Genomic DNA, 24,859 nt, shown 5'->3' with positions numbered 1-24,859 from the left:
GAGCGGTCGACCCTGATGGCGCTCCAGGTCTTTCAGGGCAAAAAGGTGACAGCGGATGGGATGGGATGGATGGGATGAATGGATTGGACGCCCAGCCGATGCTGGTCTTAAAGGCTTTCCAGGTCGTCCAGCGCAAAAAGGCCCCCAGATCTATATAATCAAAGGGGTAGCTTAAATTACAATTCTCTGCCTTATACTTATAGGAAAATGTTGGTTATTGTAAACTCAAAACGAACAAATAATTGCGAAAATTTGATAACACAAATGTTGTATGTTGACCTTGTTTTAAAAAACCCACATCAATGTTTGAATCTTATAAGCTCGTTGAATTTTTGCAAATGTCTAATATAATAATAATATATTAAGATATTTTATAAAAACAAAAATGCAATGTTGTTTACATTTACATTTACATATATATACATTTATTTACATATATATATATGAAAAAATAAACAAATTTTAAAGATTTGTATTTAATTACTAATTGCTACAGTATATACAAGCTTCGACTGGAATGAATCGGAAAGTTAAGCACCCAGGCCGCACTGCGTAACATAGGCTTTTGCCAGAGCACACTGGGCATTTTGCGTCCACCGATGATCCGGACAGTTCTTAAAGTATTCCATATACGTGCAACCGAGGACGATGGCGGAGAAGGGACTGCATCTCGGTTGTTGCTGCTGGGGCTGTTGCTGCTGCAGTTGCTGTTGCTGTTGCTGCAGGATCATTGCCAATCTGCGCTGAGATTGGGGCTCACACTTGGAGTAGGCCATCGACATTGCTTCCACATAGACGCTGTCGTTGGAGAACTTGGCCGAGAGATCACTGCGTATGTTGGCCAAGTTCAGTTTTTGGGGCTCCTCAAGGTACTTGGATGAAGTGAGAATGCACTCGGCGAGGCACTAAGTTGCCGCGAATCGAGAATATTAAAAGTGTTTTAAATAGTTTCCTGAGATTACTTACTGCTGCCGTGTCCAGTGATGGAGGACCTCCTGGCTTCTGTCCACTTGCTGCTCCTAGAATCCGCTGGGCGCACTGCTCTGACACCTGGTCGCGACCTCCATCCCTGCAGCAAAGTGCGGGATCCTAGAAGAAACACAAAAATGTCTTCAGAATCCACTCAAAATTCCATAGATCCCATTTATAACTCACCACAAGTTGCGGCGGTCTTTGACAATCGATGGTGGTTTGGCCAAATACATGATAACTATTTAGACCCAATAGCACTGAGATCAACAAAACCTGACTGGGCGACATTACTGCGATTGAGTGTATAATATGACTGATATGAATATGGAATCGCTAGGCCCATTTTATATCCCTCACGAAGCTCCACATCTAATGGAACGCAAAGAGTAGTGGCCACTTAATTGTGCCAGCCACGCATGACCAGAAAAGCCCAGCAAAAGTTCATTGTTGCAATCTGCTGCTGTTTGGGGCCAATGTCATAAATAATGTCACGTTTTGGGCCATTGACATTGCAGTAAGGTTATAGTTCGTTATATAAGCATAGAACGTTCTTCGGTCAATTTAACAGCAATTGCCGAAAAAAGTATAGCTGGGGATTTCGGTTCAAAGTGTGTCATGGTGCTCGAAACGAGTTGTAAGTGCGATAATTACTTTTCAATTTTGTTAATATAATAATATCGTTGATAGAACTTTACTAAATCTGTAATAATAATTAAGCAAAAGATGTATAAACTTTGAACTCTGCCGCCTTTCAATGCAACAAGTTGGCAGCCCTATAATTAATGTTATTCGGATTAGTAACCGATTTCTCAGTTATCGATAACCATGGACGCGGGCACCAAAATGTGAGTAAATAAAAGTAAATAAATCGTGGAATAAAACAATGAATTAAAGATTTAATATTGCCTTTTCCTCCCAGCTTAGTTGTGGGCGATGTGCGGGGTCGCTTCAAGCAACTCTTCCAGCGCGTGGAGCAGGTCAACAAAAAGGCGGGACCCTTTGAAATCCTGTGCTGTGTGGGTGACTTTTTCGGCGAGGACAAACAAAACGAGGAGCTTATAGCCTACAAAAATGGATTCAAACATAGTAAGTATAGTGGAATATAAAAATGTGCCACTATCTATAAACTCTCCAAATCCCCAGTTACCGTGCCCACCTATATCCTGGGCCCCAACTCGAAGGATCATAGCAAATACTTCGAAAATCTGGCCGATGGTGAAATCTGCACCAATCTCACATATCTCGGCCGACGTGGAGTCTACACTCTGAGCAGTGGTGTCAAAATAGCCTACTTAAGTGGCTTGGAGGCGGCGGGCACTGCGGATTCCTCTGGGTCAGAGCACGAGTTCACCAAAGCCGATGTCATTGCCGTAAGGAACTCCTGTTTGGTGTCCAAAAACTGTTCTACGGAGTACCGAGGAGTGGATGTGCTGCTCACTTCCCAGTGGCCGTTCGGTATGCAGGAGAAGGAAAACGTATGTTTCTCTCTGGAGTCCCCATATCAATGTATCTGAGCAATCCCTCTTTCCAGGCCATTGCCTCTAAGTTGGTGTCATTTCTCTGCCGTGAGATAAAGCCGCGGTATCACTTCTGTGCCATCAATGGAACCCACTACGAAAGCGCTCCTTTTCGGATGCCCAAGGACGAGACCACGCAGTTCGAGCTGTGCACTCGCTTTATTTCCCTTGCGGAAGTGGGAAATGCCGAAAAAGCCAAGTACATTTACGCACTCAGTCTTAAGCCCGTGGACAAGACTCGTCTACTGGACCTGGTGCAGAAGACCACCAACGAAATCCCTTGTCCTTTTATCGGTTTAGACTTGGGCGGAGCCATCAACAAAAATGACTCGGTGGGTAATCATCAAATCTTCTTTAATCAATATACTTATTCGAAGTGTATTCATATTCAGTCCGAAAATCGACAATATTTCTATGACATGGATGGCGGCAGTCGTAAGCGCCAAAGCGGTGATAATAACAGAAGAGATAAGCGCCCAAGAATTCCTCAGATTGAGCAAGGTTTGTGATCTGGTTCACTATTCAACTAGCTGTACTATTGATACATTTTTCTTTCTGCATAGATAAATGCTGGTTCTGTTTGTCCTCACCCGATGTGGAAAAACATCTTATTATCACTGTGGGCGAACACTTTTATCTAGCTCTGGCTAAAGGACCCATCAACAAACATCATGTCATGATATTGTCCACCAAACATGTGCCTTGCGCTGCTCAACTCAGTCCAGATGATTGGGAGGAGCTAAATAAGTTCAAGGCTGCCTTACGAAAGTTCTTCAAAACCTTAGGACAAGTTGTGTGCTTCACTGAGCGGCATTACAAGTCAGTTCACCTGCAGATCAACGCACTTGGCTTTGAAGAAGGCTATGCCTGGAAGATAAAACATAGTTTTGAGGTATAATTACAACCAAAGCCTATGATAAAATGTAATACTCATATTTCTACATTTCAGGACAAAGCGGAGGAATTCAATCTGGAGTTTGAGACCTTGCCGGCATTGGATTCCGAAAAAATGCTACCGGAAATGGGACCATATTTCCTGGCTGAGTTGCCCGACGATAGCACTCTTATAACGCGGCAAATGAAACATTTTCCCATTCATTTTGCCAGGTGCGCTGCCTTTATAATTTGTTTTGACAACTGCTTAACTAATCGCATATTTCCAGGGACGTTTTCTGTTCAGAAAATCTACTGAACTGCGATGAGAAAGTCAACTGGAAGGATTGCCTGCTCGATAAGGAAGAAGAAGTATCGTATGTTGAAGATTTCCGAAAGGCCTTTGCACCTTTTGATTTTACAGACGATTAAACAAAATATGCTTTATGTATGTATAGTAAAAATTTCATTTCGGTTGTAATTGCTGAGCCCATGCTAACAGTTTATCAATGTAAATGCTTAAACTACAGTTTAATTAAAAACGTATTCGTTATGTCGACGCAATCAAGTAATTTAGGAGTCACGTTGATAGATTTTGTTGAGAATTTGCAGGAAGGTTTGGTGAGGCACCCCGCGAGAGGTTTGTTGTATGTGAGTTTTAATCATGTTGTAGGATTCCTCCTCAAAAATGGCATATGTGGATGGCAGTCCCAGTTCCTTGTACAGCTCCTTGACGCGTTCCACTTTAGCTGGATCTGCAAGTCAACTAATAGTTAATAACTTACTCTGATACCTAACAAGGTAACCTTACCCTCTTTACCATAGCAATCGATCATGATTTGCTTTTGCTCCACATTGGCTCGCTGCATGGCCACCACTGCCAGCCACGAACACTTGTTGTCCTGAATATCAGTCCCGATTTTGCCGGTCACTTCCGGGTTACCAAAGCAGTCAAGAAAATCGTCTTGTACCTGGAAAAAGTTGCCCATTTCTAAGAGAATGGTCTTTGATTGCCGGAAGGCCTCGGCGTCCTTGTAGCTAAACAATAGAACACAGGATTAGTAAGCGAAATCTAAGAAATGAGAATCATGACCCACCCAGCCAAGTGTAAGGCGATGGCAAATGGAAGGTAGAATGTGTAATAGGCAGTCTTGTTTTCCACAATCGCTTTGTAGTTCTCCATGGTGAATTCCGAGACACAGCGGTTCGAGTTCAGCTGGTCCAACGATTGTCCGCAGGTGGTGATGTATGTGATTTCGTGGAATAGCTCCATTAGGGCCACGTAGCAGTCTAAGTGGCTGAAATGCATCTTCAGAATGGCATACATGGCGTTTTCGATCATGAGGGCATCGTTGATGGCGGTCATGCCAACGTTCTCCACCTTGTGCCAGCAGGGCTGACCGCGTCTGGTGGTGCTGTTGTCCATCACATCGTCCGAGATAATGAAAAAACTCTGGAGCTACAGGTGCAATACATGTTAGTAAGTTAAGGAACTCCTTTGTACCCTAGATTCCTACCATTTCCACACACCAGCCCAGATACTGAGCGAGTTTTATGTTCTCGGGCGTCAAATCCTGGGCGGGAACCAGATTCTTATACGTGAGAACAGTGAGGATGCCCCTGTTCTTCTTGCCCCGGGGCACATTGTACTGCAGGACCTGGGCAAACCACTTGGCCGCATCGTTGCAATTGTAGGTCTTTGTCACGGTGGTGATGTCACGCACAAGATCTGCAATTCGGAATAGAATTAGCACTAGTATTTGCATGATAATTGGCATAAGTGATGGCAGCTTACCTGGGAACACGGCCATAAAGTCGCGACTCTCATCTTTCGACACCGTGACGCGAGCGGCAATGGGAACGGAGTGATTTTGGAGCGTCGATAAGGTTCTGTGGGCAACAAAAAGTGGAGAACAATAGAGTGCAGAACTAACAAAGCCACAAATACACAAACACACACACTCGTCTTTGGTCTACGTGACTGCATAAGTGGGTACGGTACACTACATACTTTCTCCCCCACAGAAAACAGAAATATGTACCCCGAAATTCCGCATCCGAAAGCACGCCCAAATCAGGCATCCGATACATGCATACCATACCGGTCGAAACGTAAACAAAACAAACGGGCAAGGCAAAGGTCAAGTGCGAGAACCGGTAGGTTGATTACCTGCTTGTCTTCTTCAGCTTCTGCTCGTTGACCAGTTTGGTGGGGAGGCCGCCAATGGTGTCCATGGATTTCAGGATGGGCTCCGAGTTGACCTCATCGCTGGTGGAGATCAGGCGCTGCAGGCGCAGCGGGCTGGCGAGCATCCGCTGCTGCGGCAGGAGCATACGGGCCAATTTGAACATCTTAATTCACGATTCGCGGCTGGTTACTAAATTGAACTATTGCCAGTGTGCCCGGAGCGCGATTTATGAATATACTTTTAAATGTTACCTAAAATACAACCTTTAAAGTAACGGTTTCTTAGCTACTTTTTATAGCTAAAACTTTATTGATGCCCAAGGCATTTCGTGGTTGAGTTTTTTTAAAGTTTTTTTAGACTAACCAAATAACAATGATTTTTGATAATTAAAAAAAAACTGCAACTGTATAATTTAAATGTTTGAGAAACTCATTATCTTAATAGTATAAAAGACTTATAAATCAGTATACATTTTTAAAAATTTTGGAATTTAACTATTATTTCTGACTCAAACTTCTGTGGTTCCATTGCCTAACAATAGGTTTTGTACCAAGCAATAGAAAACTGTTAAAGAAATAAATCGATTCAAAATAACTACGAAAAGTGTTATCCCTAGTAGAGTCGCAAGAATCCCTCCATACTATCGATAGGCAGTCAGCTTGTGTTGTCATTTTTTTAAATATGGGCGATCTGCTGAGCGTGAGTTCGATCAAATAATTTAATTAAACTTACATTTATTGGTCCTCCCAATCAGAACTCGGAGTTCTTTAAGAAGCTGGGCGTAGACAGCTCGAACCAGTGGATCCTCTACGATGAGCAGATGGAGCAGTTCTTCAAGTTCCTCTCGGGGAACATCACGGATGCGAATATCCTCACGGAACGACAGTCTCTGGAGGCGGAGGAGATGCAGCGGCGAGAGGAGTGGCTAAGTAAATCGGATCGGGAGTTGAAGCTGCTCCAGATCGATTCGGAGAGTCCTGGTCTTTTGAGTTACAAGCAGCAGGATGTGGACGCTCTGAGCATGGGCATTGAGTCGATCGAGGAGGCGTCTAGGGATTATGCCACGCTGCTAGAGGACATGATGTAAGAGATTTGTATTTAGGGCCTGGTTTTTAGTAGCCACAGGATCAGTCTAACTACTCTAAAACGTTCAATGATTAGAAAGCCAGTCCAACTTGTCTAAAACTACTAGTTCCATGTTAACACTTACTCTTTTAGAATCCTAGATCTTCGAAGTCCCCTGAAAACATCCTGATTACCTAGTAATACTTCGTTCCTTTGCAGAAACACAAAAAACTCCATAAATAACCACCTGCGCGAAGTTGAGTGCGCCGCCGCCGAGCTGCAACTAAGGGAGAAGGATCTGATAGCCGCATGTCAGTCCAAGGCCAAGCAACTGGAGGAACTGCAGCGGGAGAACTGTCGACTAAGCAGCGAGGCCAAGAAGGCCTTCACCTCCCAGCAGTCGCCGCCACTCTTCATGCATCAACTGCCTCTGGAGCAGTACTTCCACAAGTGCGATTCGTTCATGCAATACTTTACTCTGTATGTGAAGGAAAACTTCAAGATCCAGGACTATGATGAGTTCCAGAGCGCAGAGGTAGATCTTATGCAGGAGAAGGCCAAGCTGGAGGATTTGCAACATGGGTAAGCTTAGACATCCCAGGACATAAGAAGTAAACTCACACGAACTAACCTTGCAGCATCCAGTTTTATGCCCTATCCTATATAAAGACCAAAGCCAAGGCCAAGGCCACGCAGGCTCTAATAGATCAGCTGGATCTCGGCCATATACACTGCCTCAGTTTGGCGGAGATGTCGCGCGAAATGCACGACTTTCAGCTACTTAACGATCATCAGCTGAGCAACATATTCGATACGCTCTCAAATGATCTTACTATTCACATTCAGCAGCATACCCAGCGGCGTATTGAGCTCGTACTCTACGAGAATACCAAACTCAAGTTGGATCGAGCTGTTCGGCGGCACGAGAGTGACAAGAAGCTGACCAAAATCATATCGGATGCTTTGTCCAATGCGGAACTATTGTGGATTGCGATTCAGCTGGACTGTGACAAGAAGCGCAACTGCCTGGACACCTCGGAGGAGCTGCATAACCAGGCGCAGACCACCTGGCAGAGGATTCAGACTATGCGGTCCATCAATGCCAGCTACCAGGGCATTTGCGCCCCGTTTGTGCAGGAGATTGCCAATCTGCTGTCAGCCCATTTGGGACAAAACATAAAGGCTGGCGAGGCCAAGGCTTGCCTATTTGAATACGAAAAGTTCGGCCGTCTGTTATCGTATTCGTTTCAGAGCATGCAGAAAAAGTCCTGTGTGGCTGCACAGGATCAATTGGCAGAACTGTGAGTTGGAACATACACAATTTGTATCTCATTAACTCTTTACCCTTTCCCACAGCAAGCGTTTGGAGCAGACCTTGCGACCCTTTGTCTACGATTCCCCCCTTGAAAGGCCCATGTTTGAGAATGTCCGGCACTTGAGCGCCATTTACAGTGTCACCCAGCAACAAAATCGTCTTGATGAAGCCGTGCGATCCTTGCGGACAGATTTCCTCGAAAACGTCGTCGGCCGCATTGTAAGTGACCTTTTTTCTAAATTTATAGAATCATGTCGTGCAACCATTTTAAATTTATTTTTATTTATTTCGGACGTTTCAGGAAAAGGATAAACTGTGGCGCTATAGCGTAGTCCTTTGGATCTGGTTCCTCACTGAACCGCATCGCATGATGCATGCAATCGATGAGGTTAAAAACGCAGCCGCCGGTGTGATCCGCCCTGGTGGCGGCCTGCAGCGCAAATTAATTTAGTTGATAATAAACTAGTCCGCAAAAAAAGTATAAATTATTTAAATTAAAGTACATTGTTAAAAAGCCTTTAGAATTTCAATTTTAAGAGTAAATTTTACGCAAAATAGAACAACAGATTTGTAAAAAGCATAGCAAAATAATGTTGTGGGGATATAGTACTAATTATATAAATTTTAAATTATACACTAACGTAATTAGGGAAACACATCGTAAAAAATATAACATTTAACTTTAAGAGCTCAGCTGGATTAATTTTTAACAATTATAAAGTTTACATATAAACCTAAATTAAGGTACTTGAATCAAATGATTATTGGTACATTCAAATAATAATAATTTGAAATCTAAGTTATATCTGATGACTTTAGATCAGTTAACAGCCCACAAATAAAAAAATTGGCTTATAAAGTTTTTAAAATTATTTTATTAAGTACAAAAAACGAATTAAAAAAAACAAGGGAGAACGCTATAGTCGAGTACCTCGACTATCAGATACCCGTTACTCAGCTTAAGGGACCAAAGGGAAATATTGATATGCAAGCAGCAAAGCGAGATTTAAATGCGCCACCTACCGGCGGAAGACAGATTTAAGCGTTGTGGGCGTTAGGGTAGGCGTGAAAAATGCATTATTCAATAGAATAAGTTAGCCGCGCACTTTGCTTTCTCTGAGCGCCGGCAGTGCTTTTTTCTTTGCCGCTAAGTTCGGCTGGCAACTATGTATTTACATACACACACATACACGCGTAAAAACATTTCGCATTGTCTGGCTCTGACGTCATAGCTTCTTCTTGGGAGGTTTGTTGGCGTTAGAGTGGGCGTAGCAAAATTTTTTTTGGGTCAATCGATAGGTATTGACAAGACTAATACATTTCAGTTAAAATTTTTTGTCTAGCATCAAAACTGTAGGAGCTACAGTTTTGGGCGGTTTGTGGGCGTTAGAGTGGGCGTGGCAGTCTACTGAAACAAACTTGCGCTGCGTAAGAAGCTCAGGAATCTGCACGCCAAATCTCAATAGCCTAGCTCTCATAGTTTCCGAGATCTCAGCGTTCATCCGGACGGACAGACAGACGGACAGACGGACAGACGGACAGACGGACAGACGGACATGGCTAGATCGACTCGGCTAGTGATCCTGATCAAGAATATATATACTTTATGGGGTCGGAAACGCTTCCTTCTGCATGTTACATACTTTCCGACGAATCTAGTATACCCTTTTACTCTACGAGTAACGGGTATAAAAACGTTTTTAGTAAAAGCAGTTACTTTAAAAATAAAAACAACAATTCCCGCGCTCTGGTCACACTGCCGAGCTGCCTCCAGGCCAGTGTTGGAAATGGCCTGACATACACCAAAGGTAAATTGGCAGCTAAAATCGCGAATTAGAATAACATGATGGACGAGCAACTAATTGACGAGGTGGCGCAGCACGGGGTGATCTACAACCGGCAGAAGTACTACCTGAACGGCGGCGCCAATGGCGGCAAGTACGAGACGAAGGACGAGGCCTGGCAGCTGATTGCGATGAAGCTGCGCACGGACGGTGAGGCCCGGGAGCTCCTCCGGCCAGACCTTGTATCTTAATGTTGTCCTCCTTTGCAGTGGACACGTGCAAGAAGCGCTGGAAGTACCTGCGCGAACGCTACGTCTCGCAGCGGAAGCAGGGGGATCCGCCCGTCTACGAACACCTGTCGCGCCCCTACCTGGAGAAGATGAAGTTCCTGGACCAGCACATACAGCCACGCAAGTCGTACCGCCATGTGCCGAACTTCCTAACGTCTCCGCAGTCGGCCAACAGCTCCAGCTACAACGAATACCAAGTGGACAAGTCGAATGGCTCCATGAAAAATGTGGCACAGTTTGGCAGCTCGGGTCAGAGCCACCACTACCACCAGCCAGATCAGCAGCACGCCATGAGTGCTCTGAGCACCGCCGCAGCTTCAGCGCTGGAAAACGTCAATGGCCAGGTCAAGATCGAGGCGGATCAGGTCTTCAGGGACTTTGCGGCAGCCGTCGCCTCACAGCAGCTGCAGCACATCTCACAGTCACAAATACAGCAACAGGCGGCGGCCGTAGCGGCTGTGATGGCCGACTCCTCGCAGGGCTACCAGGATCAGTACAAAGATGGCTCCGTGGGCGTAAATGGGGCCCAGAACAGCGCCGGCAGCCTGACCTCCACCTCGTCCTCGATGAAATCACCACTCTCATCTCCGCTGCAAGGAATCGGAGCGGGCACGCATCATCCTCAGCAGCATCAACAACAGCAACAACAACACCAACAGCAGGCGGCTCAGCAACAGTCACCGGCATCTGGTCAGCAGCTTCCGGTGGTACATTCCTCTTCCAGCGCCGTAGGTGCTTCCATCAGCAACAATTCGAACCTGCAAATGCAACAGCCACACGTCTACAACCCTAAGGGCGACGATTTGGATTCGTCGGCATCAAGCAATTTCCAAATGAAAAAACCCCGTGTTCAGCTCAATGGCAGTGCTCACAACCAGATGACCAGCAATGGCAGCCACTTTGGCAACGATTCGGATGACGATTCCGACGACAATAGCCATGATCTGCTGGAGCCGCAGGTATTAATGCAGCAGGAGAACCACTACAGTAATTCTATGCCCATGCAGCGGGGCAATGGAAATGGGAATAACACAAGCAGTAACAGCGGGAGCAACAATACCAGCGGCGGCAATAACTGCCATAACAATCAGCAGCAACAACAGCACCAGAACATGTTTCCGTCAAACACGGACTTCCTATTCCAGTTGTACCAGCAGTTTCCACACCAGGCCAGCGGTTCACACCCCTCAAACTTCGGAAAATTCCAGGCGCCGCCCAATCATCCGGGCGTGCAGCGATTATCGGAGCATCTGCTTGGAGAGTTGGTCACCACAGAGCTTCTCAAGATGAACAAGGAGCGCAAGAAGAGTGCACAAAAGCGAATACTAGAAATACTGTTCTTCGACGACTAAAGGTCTAGCCACTAAGTTCTGTAAATAATGTAATCTATAATCCGTAATTTATGTTAGCCGATAGACGTCCCATGGTTCTGCCAGATTATTGGGTCGCGTTGGTCCCAAAATCCCACCAAAAAGGCATTTGCAAAGCTGTCCTCTCAAACACTTTTCAACTGTGCTAGTCAAGGCCAGCAATCAGAACAATTGGGATTCCCTATCTGCATTAATTTATATATTTACGTTTAAGAAGTATTGTGTGGTTTTAATTTATTAAAAGTGTTATCTTAACTGTACTGCAGTCTCTTTAAGCGATGCAAGAGATGCAAATTAAAAAGAAAGAGTTAATAATGATATGTAAAGCTTCGTGACCTACTAAGCAGCACAGGTTCATTTTCAGTTACTTTAAGTAGCAGCCCTGTTGCTTGATTTATGTGCGGCCTCTGACCGATCCTCTAGTTGCTTGCAGAGAGGACTTCAACTTAAACCACAAATCGCCGCCGGCTACTGTCTGCAACGGAAACTGCCACTGCAACTGGCAATTGGCCTAGCTCGTTAACCCTCGGATGGCAAGCCGCTCAATGTGCCACTGTGGCACTGCAATTGCATCCTGCTGATTAATGACCGCTTTTGCATACCTCCGGGCAGAACGAAAGTCTGCTGTGATATGGAATAGTTTAGGCTTTATTGCATTTCATATCTTAGCTGGTATAGCGAATAATTGTGTTTTCTGTTGTTAGGCTTAGATAAACTATGTTAAATAGCATAAGATCATAATATTTGGATACTGGTCAGCGGTGCGATTCTTAGGCTACTTGATGGACCACCGAATATTCGGAGTCCCACGCATTTAGCTAGCGTATGGATATTTTCGGTTTGTCTTTGATTAACTGGAGTTTAGAACCTTTAGCTTATTTACAACTAATCACAGGAGGATTGGAGTTTGGATCTCAGACCTCCTGATTGTCTTCGGACTCGGCCACCATGGTCAGACTTCGCAGCGATCTGTAAACGAAACACAAAGAGGCCTTAATCAGTGAGCTTTATTCAATTCCAAATATTTCGCAAGAGAACGGCGGAGAGGGATGAGTTCAAGATTCATTCGACTGATATGGGTTATCGCCTACCCAGCTTCCCAGCTTTTCAGTCTGAATCTGACAACTCATCAGCATGGAATACCTACGCCTCTGTCTGGTTATTTTGTTAGTCTGTTTAGTCTGTGCCCATGCAAGTAAGTTTTGATTTAAATAGGAGATTGTGCCCAACTTGGAAGTTAACTTCTGGTTTAGTTACAGGTGATATGCCCACGTTCAACGGCTTGTGCCAGTTGCAAGGCGACTGGTGCTCTACCAATTGCCAAATAGCCGGAGGACGGGATGGACTTTGCAACAAGGTGGGCCTCTGTGTCTGCAGACCCTTGTAGTCTCGTGACGGTTAGACAAATCGGAATAAATGGCGAACATATTTACAATTGCGATAGGTGGTCGGGGATACTTCTTTCTGCGGATCTCTTACATTATGGCCCTGCACTTGCCTGGAACGCTCGAAAAGCGAGGGATCCGTGTAGATGGGCTCGCTGGGATCCTCAAACTGGTGACTACCCTGGTTGGTGGTGCGCATGGGATTTATCACTGGCAGCTGGCACATGCGCGCCAAGTTGCTGTAAAGACATAAAACACCACATATAAGTGGACCGGTTGGGCGATTGGCGACTCGTCTGGCGGACAGCCTTTCCTCACCCCGTGGCAAATGTCTTGTGTAATGAGCCGCCGAACATGGACATGTTGGTGCGAAAAGCGTTTGAGGCCCGATTCGATGCGCTCTGATTGGCTCCGCCCCCAGTTCCTCCTGCTCCACCGCCTCCTCCTCCACCGCCTGCTCCTCCGCCTCCAGTCAGGTTGGGCATATGTCCGATCTCGGTGAACCGCTCATGAGTGCGTATGGAGGAATGGGAGTGTCCGAGCGAATGGATCGGCGAGTGTCGGTCCACAAGTCGGTTCTTAGAGATGGATTTCCAGTAGCGTCTGAGAAAGGCACCAATTAGCACTGATCTTTAGCCTGTTGAGTGGTTCCTACCTGTATCCTAGACCAGCCACCAGCGTGATGCTGAATAGCAGGATCATTAGCAGTATAATGGCTGTGATCAGGCCATGATACTCGGCCGGAGTCATGCACACAGTTTCCACCGGGGCCACTAGCTTGCGGGGATATGATTCCTTCTCGATTTCCTCGCGGGTTTCAAAGACCTTAATCGATTCGATTACCATTAGTGGATAGCCCCATCTTATATCCTCTTCCACTTACCTCTATCATTTCCCGCACTTGTTCCGGTTCCTCAGTCTCCTTGGACTTCTCTCCCGATTGGGTATCATTTCCAGGAGCCTGTCCCAGGGTAGCACTCACTGTGGTGCTGTTTACCACGGTGACCTCGTCCAAAGTGGAAGCCTCCAGTTGGTTAATGCCCTCCAGAGCCAGTGCCTCTGGTTCGGGTTCCTCGGTGGTGTTTAGAGACCTTCGACGGCGACCAAAGGAGGGCTCCTGTCGACCCGCTGGACCAGGACAATAGGCAGGCTGGCATCCTTCGCGACAAGAGCGGACGGTGGCCTCAAATACCAGGAAGTTGGACTCGGGTATCTTGAAGGCATTGAAGCGGGCTTCCAAAGTGTCACCATCGCGCAGTTTGTCTAGTTCAGGGAACACGAATGGATCTACTGGGCACCCAAAGCGATCTATTAGTTGGATACTGCGGCCGGAATATGGGTCCCTGGCCACCACATTTGTGGCGAATATGTCGGTCACATGGTTGTAGCCATCCTGAGCCTCCAGCCGGAAGGTCAGAGGATCACCCACAGCTATGGTGGTGGTGGGTCTGCCCTGGTAGAGGATACTCAAGCGCACCTTGGAACTAAGAGTATTTTCCGCTGGCAGATACTCTATAGGAATGGGACTGCCGGATCTAAAAAGTGAGCTGTGTAAGTGGAAGACTATGGCATTTGAAGAAGTGTCTTATTACCCAGCTCCGATATAACCAGAGCTAACCACCGCCTCTCCTGGACCGCGGAAGATGCAGGTCAGATTGTAGCGCTTGTCCCTGCTGGTCTGCACATTGTCCGAGAACTGAACCACCACAATGTTGGTCAAAGTGTCACCATACTGTAAAATATATTGGATTCGTGATAAGGGGTTTTCTAACTATATATCTCTTTAGAGATCTGTTTTAAGATAATTCCTGAAAGCTATTTATTTAAATGAGTATGATTAATTATTAGGGTATCCCAAATATAAGTGGGCTTAGAGATCTGTTGAAATATACTATATCTTTCCAATGGCATTAGTAACTTACCCGCTGGGTTCCACAGTCGGGATATCCCTGGGGTCCGCTGAGCCTTAGTACATTGACAGTGCCTCCATTTCCACGGAAAAAGCAGCGATCGTAGAATCCATAGGTGTATATACGTCCCAAGAAACCCTCCGGCGTTCGGATGGTGAACTCCATGCCCTCCTCGTTACACGTTTGCGTGACTAGCCCAGATCATGCGAGGAATATATATTTTATTTGGATAAGATAAATTTACATTTCAATAGGCTCTCCACCCACCGTCCATGCACTCGCCATCACTGCGTCCGATGCTGCGCTCATAGAAGTCATAGTTGGAGGCGTCGAAGGTGCCCGGATCGTGGATGTCCAGCTCCCGTGAGTCTCTGTCACTTAGCTCGCAGTTCGGCGACTCGCGATCCCGATCCCGATCCCTATCTCTGTCCTCGTAGCTGGAGGCGGCAGAGTCTCTACAAATTGAAATTTACAATGTGAATTTGTAGCGGCTCGTGTTCGGCTTATCTTGTATCTGCTAGCCACATCCGCACCCACCTGTAGTTGAAGCTGCGGCACACAAAGTCCCGACTCTCGATGCACTCCCTCTCGCACTGGATGAGGCTCGGAACGATCAGAGCTCGTCGCACAAAGTGTCGACGCATCTTGTGCCTGGCGGCTATCTGCTTGAAATTATCGCTCTCCTCGCAGCGGGTGATCGGAGGACGCGGTGGACCCGAGTTGACACCCACGCCCACACCCACATGACCTCCCCCTCCTCCTCCTCCGTAAGGAGTGGGTGGATGGGATAGTCCTAGACCAGGTAATGGAAGGGGACGATCATCTAGGCCATTGCCACCATAGGGACGATTAAAGGGACTATCGTAGCGTCCATAGGGTCCACCACTTGGAGGTCTTCTGCCCGGCGGACCATCGTACTCCCGGTCATACGGTCCGTATCTGTCACCATAGCGTTCTTCGTAGTCATAGTCATAGAAAGGAGGTGGTGGACGTTCTAGGCCTAAGGGGGTAAACCAATTATCATTGATATTTCCTGATCTCCACTTGCCACCATGTAAGTTACGGGTTACTAGTTGGTAGTTGGTTAGTCCCGTCCCGAAGTACTTACCCGGTCGCCTGCCAATATCATTGGCTCCCGGACGATTGCCGTATTTGTAGATGTCAATGGGATAACGATCGTTACCTACCGGAAACCGGTTCGGAGTGGAGGCATACTTGCTGGCACTGCCTGTGGGAGCGATTGGCGCTGGTGGATATCGCTTGGCCGAATCGGGCTCGGGTCTCCGAGCGCTATGTACGATATCATCGTATCTTCCCGGTGGTCCCCGAGAGTCGGGCAGATAGGGATACCTTGGAGAATCCATGGACGAAGGCCGGTAGCGTCTGTCCGGGAAAATGCTATCGGGAGCATCTCTACCCGTATAACCGCCCACGGGATCCCGTTCGCGGCCAGGAGGAAAACGAGGAGGGTAACGACTGTCGTATCTGTTTTCTCCATAGCGACCTCCTCCATATCCTCCATAGGGACGGAAGGGAGCATCATCGTCGGAGGGATAAGGTCGGGTGTGCGGCAGATCGCTGGCCAGACTATTGTCATTGATTCCTGGATAAGGCAGTGGGCGGTAGGGCAACCGGTCGCGATCACGATCTCTTTCCCTATCCGGATAACGCCGATCTCCATATCTGTCCGCATAACGCTCCGGCGGATAAGGGTCCGGATAGCGATCTCTGTCCCTATCGCCTGGATAACGATCCCTGTCGCCAGCTGCTGGATACCGATCTCTGTCGCCTACTCCTGGATATCGATCCCTATCGCCAGCGGCTGGATAGCGATCTCGATCTCGATCCCTCTCACGATCGCGGTCTCTATCGCCATTGACACCCGCACCCACTGGGTACCGATCTGATGTGGGGGGTTAGTGAATTAGTTGTCAGTAGAATTAGAGCAAGGTGATCTCGTTTTTCGATTGTGAGATTAAGGGTTATTTAGTCTTGAAAGGTATAGGAACTCACCATAGTCATCAGGGAAACGATCATAGGGCCTGTTATAGCCCATTCCATCGCCTCCAGTGGGATATCGGGAGCCATAACGATCTGGGGGATAGCGATCCCTATCGCGATCTCCGCCAGCTCCGCCATAAGGATTGCGATCTAAGCAGGATTTAATAGAGTTTAAAAGTAAATTTAGAGATCATAACCATCTACCATATTCATTGCCAGCAAAGTCTGGATAACGATCGTATGGCCTGTTATAGTCGACGCCCTCGCCTGAGGGCAATCTTGAGCCACCAGAACCCGTCCCGCCATGCGATCCACCTCCGCCAGTTGACCCACCCGACCCGTAGCGATCGTCGTGCTTATTAGGCTGTCTCCAGTTGCTGCCCGATTGATCCCCGGGTCGCTTGCCATCGCTGCTGCCACTGTGCCCACTGCCATCGCCATCGGCGCCTCCGCCCACCACATTCACTGCAACATAGGAGAGAATAAGAGCCAGCCAAGCAACCAGCAGCCAAGTCAGGGATTACTGGCCCGCTATTAGCACCTCCTCTAACCACTTACACATTAGATTCTCGTAGTAATCATAATCAGCATCGTATATAATGCGCATGCCGTCCTTTTGATTGTACCGACTCAGGCGACAAGTACGAAAACGATCGCTGTACACAGCAGACCTGTAATTTGCGAGAGGATAGAGTGGTTGGGTTAGTGAGGCAGTAGGAGAACCAGAAAGCTGGCACAGCTTTTTAAGGTCGAAGACGGAAGTACCCTGGTATTTGTACTATAACTAAATCTGCCAGGGCTCATAGTGATTAGTATATAATAGATTAGTATAGATCTATATATCATTAACATCTAATTGTTAAGAAAGAACTATCATGGGTTTTAGTAAAAGTCACTTAGTATAAGATTAACATATGTACAATTAAATATTCGACTACATGACTAATTTCGAATTATAGATTTTAGTATATTTCAAAATAATTACAGTTGCACTGGAGCATAACAAAATATTTTTAAATTTTACCACTTACTTTATAGTGTAAAGTCTATACCATAATATATAGTTATACCAAAAGCTACCTCAACATTTTTAAGGGTCACTGGATCTTTGATATTAAACTGTTAATAAACGTTTCGATGAATGACAGTTTTTCTTGGGAAAAGCTAAGCTCCAAAAGTGTTCAACATTTAAAAGATACGAATATTTAAATGTTCGGACCTATATGTACTAACTTCATTATAGATTCGAACCTACAAATATTGCATGTTATGAAAATATTTTTAAATATGCATAATCTTTTGGAAAACAATGAACACTTTCAACCAGGGTATCAAAACGAGAATGGCAACGGTAGAGTCCGAGGCAGAAAACGCACCTGCACTGGAAGCTCGTCTGGCGAAGACACTCGTCCAGGCACTCGCTCAGCGAACGGCCCGTGATCTCGGAGTGAAACTCGCCGCCCAGCCTGGAGTTGCGGTACCGCTGGAATGCTGTATCTGGCCGCCGGCCGCTGGAGAAGAGGTGCGAGGTAACTGAGTTATCTGGATAATCGTTGGCTCGTTCTGCAACGGGAATACAACATAACATGGTCGTAGAAACAGAGATTCTCGGTATGGGATGGGATGGAAGTAGAGGAAGAAGTGGATGCAACCGTTGTGATGGGATGCACCACTATAATCTGGTTGTCGCTGTTGACTTTTCTCCACTCTCACGAGATGGTCTTTACGGTAGCCACTTACGATTATCGAGGCACACAAGATCATAGAAATGGTGTGTGGGACTGGAGCTGATGCTAATGTCATCCTTCTGTGAGATGGAGTCCTCCTCGGAGAGGATGCACTGTTTACTCTGGTCGTCAAACTCCACGGAGCGGCAAAAGTATCTGCGGGATTGAGGATCGCACAATGCGGTGTGTGCAATTAGCTCAAATGACGCTGAAATAGAGCTATTACGCATATGACTTACTTCTCGGCCCGCAGGCACATGGTCTGGCACTCCTCCAGCGTCATGTTATTGAATATGTCCACCTCGAAGGGGCCACCCAGGCGTTTGTTCTCCTCCTTGACAAAAACGGCCAGTCCATCGCATCGTCGCTCGGCTAATCAATGGTTCAGGGAGTGAATTCAGGGGCACTTTGGTACTATAATCAAAACATACCATTTAGGCAGGTGTTCTCTAGGTAATCGGAGTTGGGATCGTCTTCCATTAGTTCGGGATGGGTGCGTCGGGTGAATCTGCTCAGGGTGCAGGATCGCATGGTGGAATCAAAGTTGGCCGATCGACAAACAAAGGAGAACTCATTCAGGCACTTGTCCTCACAATCCGAGCGATTAGCAGCCGTGATCTCCTTAATATCACTTATGGGCAGCTTTAGTTTCTTGCGGGGATGCCTCTCGAAGACATATCTTCTGCTAGGGCACTCTCTCTCCGGACGACTGGCTACGGTTGTTAGATAAATAAATACAAACGGTTCCTATATATTTATATTAAGAACCACTTACAAGTCAAGCAGATCTCGTTGAAGTGCACACTATTGGGCACCAGCATTAGGCTACCAATGCCCTCGGGACCCGCCTGCTCGGAGGTCAGATAACACAGCGATTCTTCGTACTCGGAATTTCCTCCAAAGGAGGTGATCCGACTGCCTGGTTGGAAGTCAAAACTGGTGCAGGTGCGCACCAGATTGTTGGAGCCAGATCGATCCCGCAGACATAAGTCCTGGCACTTTTCCAGCACCCGGAATGGTGGCGCCGTATCCCTCACCACATCGTCATCGTAGCCCTGAAGTTGTTGGTTGGGCAATCTTTCGTAGAGCACTCGGCCTAAGCCGTTCTTGCAGGTGGTTTGACCTGCACGTGGAAACAAGATTTTATAATAGCACTGGGTGTATAGAATCTAAATAAATCGATTTATGACTACTGTTGAGATTAATATATTTAATATTCCAACAGAAATATAAACCTAATAGAATTACAAATAATTAAAGTAAAAATAACATTTAAGTCTTAAGTTGATAAAATGTGATAAAACCACATGACACGAGTGGAATATTACATAATTTTTTTCTTAGGTATTTATCATTAATTATATATTATTACTTACCATTAATTTTACCGACACATAGACCGACAACTAGGGTCGCCAGCAGCAGGTGTAATCCCTTTTTGGGTCGCATTCTGTATGATCCACAATAATTCAATTTAAGATAGCTTCAGACGGGGGTTCCTAACTTGATCGCGGCATTATTAGCCGCAACTTGGTGGCTTTTGGGTTTCGAAACTATTGCGTGCCGTTTAACTGGAATCAGAATTCGTGGTTAGTCGCGCTGGTTTATCCGACATGATCTAATTAGTTCATTGGCTAACAAAATGACATGAAATATGCGACCTCAATAGGGAGCATTTCCCCGCGGCGCGAGAAGTGTGGCGGGTGGAAAATGGGAAAATCACATGAATAGTTAAATATATTTCTGCTTTTCTGCCGCCATAATGTGCACAATGCGTAACGTGAATTTGGATCATTAAACGAAAATCTAGCCAAGCTACGTGTCGCTCGACTCATATCGATCCGCAACTCCGGATGTCACTTCCGGCTTATTGTCCACCCAACTCTTTATGCTCTCCGCACAGCCGCAGCACAAAAGCGAAGTGAGTTTTCGGAAAACGTTAGCTATTGACCTCAAGTGGTGGCTGTACTTGGAAAGTGTCGCTTTAAAATTTTGAAAGCTTTTCTAGAATTGTGAAATAAGCTGTGAATAAGACAAAGGCATCCTAATATATTAAATGAAATCATACTATATATTCATAGTCCTTATATCATAATTAATAAGAATGCGATCTTATAAAAATTATTCAAAAATCCTTAGAGTTAACACTGATTAAAAACACAATCATTTAAAACAGTTTCTAGAAAAATGTCCTTGATAATCCTTGTTCCTGTTTATTTTTTTTACTCTTAACCGTATAGATCCTTAGAAAAACATTTGTTTGCACATTGTTCTATACTAAATGTCCTGGAAGATATGCTGATATCCTTTAAAGGAACAAGTCAGATCTTATAAGGTCTTTACAGATGAACCATTAAATCACTTATTAACGATAGTCAGGATTTCAAGGGCATAGTTTACCACCACTTTATTAGTTTAAATACCGTTTATTGCCACAAGGATATCCGTTTAATACAATTTAAAGCTGAAGCGATTAAGTGAACAAATGGTTTATTGGGGACCGAACCCGACCGATCGTTAGAATATGGCGCGACAAACTGAATTCGAGAACCTTACTTTGCCGCTGGTCTGCAGTCGGATCGGTGGTTGGACCATTACGATTACCATTACCATCGCGATTGCCAATGCGATTACCATTAGCGGGGGCAGCGGCACCGACTCCATGGCAACAATGGTCGAAAAGGGGAATTAATTAGATGTGGAGACAGCAACAAAGAGCCATGGACACAATGTTCTAAATGCTCTCCTACGTGGATTGCCATTCAAATGTTAATCAGTGCGGCGAGCAGACCGAAGTTGACAAAAGCCCACCCCCCTTTGGAAAACCAACCAACCACCCACTCCACCCTCCAAATTGGGGAGTCGCCGGCACACAGAAAACAGTTTTATGGATCTGGTTCTATATAAAAGAAGGCACATTATCTGTTATCTAAATATTTTCCATATATTCGAAATTATAGATTTTTACTTCTTTGTGTTCATGTAAATCCAAAAATAATCTTATCAGGTCCCCTATCTGGGAGAGTTCTTAAGCCTAAAAAACCTATAAACACGTCTATTTTAAAACCTACTTTTAGTTTGACATGTGGTCAAGAAAGCGGTCATTAGTGTCGAATTCTCAATGACATGTTAACCCTTGACATTAGTTACATTGCTGTTATGGAAAAATTGTGTTTATAAATATCATGCCAGGTTTCATATTGTTAACTTTCTTTGACATTTAACAAACTAGAACCTTAACATGACATTGAGAAATCGGCGATTAGTCATATAATTCCATAGGATTTAAATGCTTAGGAATCGAATATTTTATAAAAATGAATTTAGAGAAGTAAGTTCATAATTTGAATAATTATTTTAAGTGATATTTGAAAATAAAGGTCGGATCACCTTAGGAAACTAGACTCAATTGCAGATTAATTTTTTTCTCGGTGTATTAGAACACGCACCCGGGAATTGGGTGTGTTGTTGGAGTTGTGAGAGTGGTGGAGCTTTTCGTTCTGGCCGAATGTGCACATGGCACATAATGACATTTTGGCCGGTCAACGTTTCATGGACATGGGCGACTTTCCCACTTGTGAAGGGCATGGAGCAGCATCTGGTGGCCCAAGTCCACAACTCCGAATGCTAAATACCAAATACTAAACGATCGCCGCTCTTCATTGTCCGGCGTTGGGTCAGATCATGACAATGCGTGTCACGTCTGAATAAGTTCGAGGCTGGCTCCAGAGGCACTGCATCGTGGGGCTCCTCCTCTGCACTTTGCAGCTGGGTTGCACCTGTCGCCGCTGGGTGTGCGTGGGCCGCCCCCATTGTTAAAGCCGAGTGTCACTGGGCGCGGCGACAACCTAAACGAGCCATGCAAATGCAAATGCCCACCAAAAGGTCCAACTTTTATTTTCACAATCTACAAACTACCCACTACATCGATTCCTGCATCAGGGCCAGCAAGCGATAGCAATTCTTCAGAACCTACAATTTTAGAGTAAACTTGATGAAGTAGTACATTATCTAGATATTTCCATATCCTTACAAGCATGTAGGTGCCCAGGGTAAAGGGCAAAAACGGTTCAGCCACATACATCAGCGGTTTCTGGGCTCGTAAGATCACAAAGGAAATATCCCTCTGGATGGCTGGGGCCTTGGTGTGCCAGTCGGTTATATCAAAGGCAGCCTGAGCAACCTCCAAAGACTGTTAAAAAAATTATAAAATGATAGAAACAGTTAAGAACTGATAGCTAAGAACTTTATAAATATCAATATGGGTATGAAATTCGATTGTAGTTTTTGAATTTAGTATTTCAAAAATAGTTCTAGTTTGACTGTGTCGTACCTGGGTATAAACCAAAGTTCCCGAGATGCACCACAGCGACAATTGAGTAAACGCCACCACCATGAGGAGCACAAATTTGGCTGCCATTTTGGGATCGACAGCAGCTGCAACCATGGTCTCGAATGTGGATATGGAAATCAAAGCAAAACTGGCCATCAACTGCGCATTGAAGGCTCCATTGAAAGCTCTATTGGCTTTCTCTACCACCCTGCCAAACATAGTCTTAAAATTTATTGGTTGAAGATCATACAAAACTCACTTGATGATGTGCTGGTGGAAGCGAACCACCCGATAAAACTCCTCACGGAACCGGGCATCGCTGACCCTCATTTCACCCAGTTTCCTCAACTCGATGCACAAAAGCTTGAGGTTGAGAGCCGTCTGCATGAAGGTGGAAATGCCGCACATGTCCACCATTAGGATGCTCATTAGGTTGTGCTGCGAGGTCACACTCAGCCAAAGGTAGAGGGACCAAAACATATGGGGATGCAGATCAATGCGATGCCATTGAAATGGCCAAATCGAGTGAAAGGGAAGCTTTCCTTCGATTATCAAAGGTTGCAAGAAAACAGCTGCGCTAAAGAAGTTGACCAGACAAAAACAGTTGATATAAAGACCCGATTCTACCAGGTAACACAGCCTCTGCCAACCCAACACCTCCTCATCATTATGATTAGGTCTTAGCTCCCGATTATAGTAGTCAAAATCCCAAACAAGTTCATCGATTTTGTCGCAGCGTAAGTGCATGTAGAACATCTTGGTAAAAATAAGACCCATCTATCAGAAACAGAGTACCATTAGTTTCTATGATCTATAAGTGGCTGAATCCGAGTAGCTTACTCCCGAAATCCACACCATGTCGTCGCCCATTTCGATCACATTCTTAGACTCGGGCAGGGCCAAGACCATGGTCACGAAAGCGTTCATCACATTGCACATGATGAACCAGTTAAGCCATCGGTACAGAGACAAACTAGCCAACTTCCTGTTGGGATACAGGCACAGCAAACTGTGGGTATGGCAAAAAACGGATTATAAAGATTACAAAAAGAGTGATGGATGATGCAACACTCACCTCAAGCAGGCGCGAACATAGTTAAAAGCCAGGCGTGGGATGGGTCCAGGAGTTTCCTGTTTTAGAACCGAACGGAACTCATCCAAGAATTTCCGCATAAGGCTTAGATTTGATTGATAACCCGAGTCTACCATTGCAAAATGTATAAACTGTGCTCCAGGCTGGCGGTCAGCTCCTTTTATACAAGGAGGCCTCGAGGGTCTAATTACAATGTTTATAAGCAATTGTTTTTCGAGAAACGCCCACGACATTGATTTCCCTGAATGATTGCATTGAGAACATGTGCTGCAAATCGCACTACTTCGATCGATTTCCACTGACACATCATGATGATATGATGGACCTTTCGGTCACTCTCTACAGCGATCAATGAACCCAACTTTAACTTCGCGTGACTCGGGTGCCTCTATTAGATCATCAGCATCATTAAGAACAATGAATAATATAACGCATAAATGGTGAATTCAGCTGGGCTTCTGTTTATTCGCAATTTTTGAAGCGTATAGCAAAACATGATCATTGCAAAGTGCTCCTCACTCCACCCAACGAACCAAATAGTTGCGATGAGCTAGGTTCAATCAACCTGGCTCATAAACTTCCTGTGGCCTATCACTTCAATGGACCACATCTGCATAAGTAAGTTATGTTCGATGAGTTATGTCTTAATCAGGATCCCCGGAGGCCCCGCAAAGACATCGATATATAACCAGAAACGGACACTGTTAAAGTCCAGTTCGCTATTCAAATTTCGCCAGCACACTTTCCGTCATAATCCCGTGGGTTGGATGGTTCGGTACTGGTTCTGGTGTCTATGATGGCCAACTGGACATCCGCTTCCATGCTAACATGCTAATGCCACTGTCTAATGGCTGGACATGGACATTTAGCAAGGCCATTGGAATCAATCTGGGATTAGAGGAGTCCCGACCAGGGAGTCAATAGCCCCACAGTGTTTGGCCTGGCGCGCGTCGCCTGTAATGCTCGTAATAAAGTGTGTTTTATTATAACCCACGGACTAACCATATAATGGTACCATAATGGGCCGGCCATTAA

At 45.5% G+C, this 24,859-nt stretch overlaps 8 protein-coding genes across 8 annotated transcripts; 4 read left to right on the top strand and 4 right to left on the bottom strand.

Moving 5' to 3' along the window:
- Nucleotides 1–498: 498 nt before the first annotated feature.
- LOC119550958 (POU domain, class 6, transcription factor 2) lies at nt 499–1,267 on the bottom strand. Its single transcript, XM_037859985.1, has 3 exons — nt 1,156–1,267; nt 967–1,089; nt 499–905 (listed from the first exon to the last, which is right to left on the bottom strand). Exons 1-3 carry the CDS (start codon nt 1,258–1,260, stop codon nt 531–533), a joined length of 603 nt encoding a protein of 200 aa, XP_037715913.1. The 5' UTR covers nt 1,261–1,267; the 3' UTR covers nt 499–530.
- A 459-nt stretch (nt 1,268–1,726) lies between these two features.
- LOC119550441 (CWF19-like protein 1 homolog) lies at nt 1,727–3,926 on the top strand. The gene is given in 9 exon segments (XM_037859116.1): nt 1,727–1,774; nt 1,777–1,817; nt 1,892–2,058; nt 2,116–2,447; nt 2,504–2,821; nt 2,882–2,990; nt 3,053–3,381; nt 3,439–3,596; nt 3,653–3,926. Coding segments are annotated over 9 exon segments (1,644 nt in total). The 3' UTR covers nt 3,795–3,926.
- LOC119550442 (farnesyl pyrophosphate synthase) lies at nt 3,844–5,768 on the bottom strand. The gene is made up of 6 exons (XM_037859117.1): nt 5,533–5,768; nt 5,158–5,252; nt 4,880–5,091; nt 4,460–4,821; nt 4,174–4,400; nt 3,844–4,117 (listed from the first exon to the last, which is right to left on the bottom strand). The coding sequence occupies exons 1-6, from the start codon at nt 5,712–5,714 to the stop codon at nt 3,936–3,938; spliced, it is 1,260 nt and encodes a 419-aa protein (XP_037715045.1). The 5' UTR covers nt 5,715–5,768; the 3' UTR covers nt 3,844–3,935.
- Nucleotides 5,769–6,125: 357 nt separating this feature from the next.
- On the top strand, nt 6,126–8,655 carry LOC119550440 (augmin complex subunit dgt3). The gene is made up of 6 exons (XM_037859115.1): nt 6,126–6,250; nt 6,306–6,634; nt 6,836–7,198; nt 7,255–7,917; nt 7,973–8,150; nt 8,233–8,655. The coding sequence occupies exons 1-6, from the start codon at nt 6,233–6,235 to the stop codon at nt 8,380–8,382; spliced, it is 1,701 nt and encodes a 566-aa protein (XP_037715043.1). The 5' UTR covers nt 6,126–6,232; the 3' UTR covers nt 8,383–8,655.
- Nucleotides 8,656–9,662: 1,007 nt separating this feature from the next.
- LOC119551799 (uncharacterized protein DDB_G0283357) lies at nt 9,663–11,635 on the top strand. The gene is made up of 2 exons (XM_037861347.1): nt 9,663–9,925; nt 9,985–11,635. Exons 1-2 carry the CDS (start codon nt 9,775–9,777, stop codon nt 11,355–11,357), a joined length of 1,524 nt encoding a protein of 507 aa, XP_037717275.1. The 5' UTR covers nt 9,663–9,774; the 3' UTR covers nt 11,358–11,635.
- A 370-nt stretch (nt 11,636–12,005) lies between these two features.
- Nucleotides 12,006–20,922, bottom strand: LOC119551696. Its single transcript, XM_037861165.1, has 20 exons — nt 20,822–20,922; nt 19,775–19,969; nt 19,174–19,521; nt 18,830–19,111; nt 18,638–18,770; nt 18,412–18,554; nt 18,048–18,234; nt 17,230–17,342; nt 16,876–17,136; nt 16,684–16,821; nt 15,779–16,573; nt 15,208–15,670; nt 14,938–15,125; nt 14,683–14,861; nt 14,353–14,492; nt 13,644–14,295; nt 13,416–13,585; nt 13,079–13,363; nt 12,874–12,999; nt 12,006–12,344 (listed from the first exon to the last, which is right to left on the bottom strand). The coding sequence occupies exons 2-20, from the start codon at nt 19,845–19,847 to the stop codon at nt 12,290–12,292; spliced, it is 4,731 nt and encodes a 1,576-aa protein (XP_037717093.1). The 5' UTR covers nt 19,848–19,969; nt 20,822–20,922; the 3' UTR covers nt 12,006–12,289.
- Nucleotides 12,510–12,811, top strand: LOC119551698. The gene is made up of 2 exons (XM_037861166.1): nt 12,510–12,570; nt 12,629–12,811. The coding sequence occupies exons 1-2, from the start codon at nt 12,510–12,512 to the stop codon at nt 12,760–12,762; spliced, it is 195 nt and encodes a 64-aa protein (XP_037717094.1). The 3' UTR covers nt 12,763–12,811.
- Nucleotides 20,923–22,238: 1,316 nt separating the features above from the next.
- LOC119551070 (odorant receptor 47b) lies at nt 22,239–23,940 on the bottom strand. Its single transcript, XM_037860193.1, has 6 exons — nt 23,807–23,940; nt 23,572–23,740; nt 22,991–23,508; nt 22,732–22,939; nt 22,432–22,590; nt 22,239–22,370 (listed from the first exon to the last, which is right to left on the bottom strand). Exons 1-6 carry the CDS (start codon nt 23,938–23,940, stop codon nt 22,320–22,322), a joined length of 1,239 nt encoding a protein of 412 aa, XP_037716121.1. The 3' UTR covers nt 22,239–22,319.
- Between the last annotated feature and the right edge of the window lie 919 nt (nt 23,941–24,859).

The sequence above is a fragment of the Drosophila subpulchrella genome, chromosome 2R, assembly GCF_014743375.2.
Source record: "Drosophila subpulchrella strain 33 F10 #4 breed RU33 chromosome 2R, RU_Dsub_v1.1 Primary Assembly, whole genome shotgun sequence".
NCBI classification, from domain to species: Eukaryota; Metazoa; Arthropoda; class Insecta; order Diptera; family Drosophilidae; genus Drosophila; species Drosophila subpulchrella.
The sequence above is the reverse complement of the archived record's forward strand: the minus strand, read 5'-3'. Positions and strand labels throughout refer to the sequence as shown.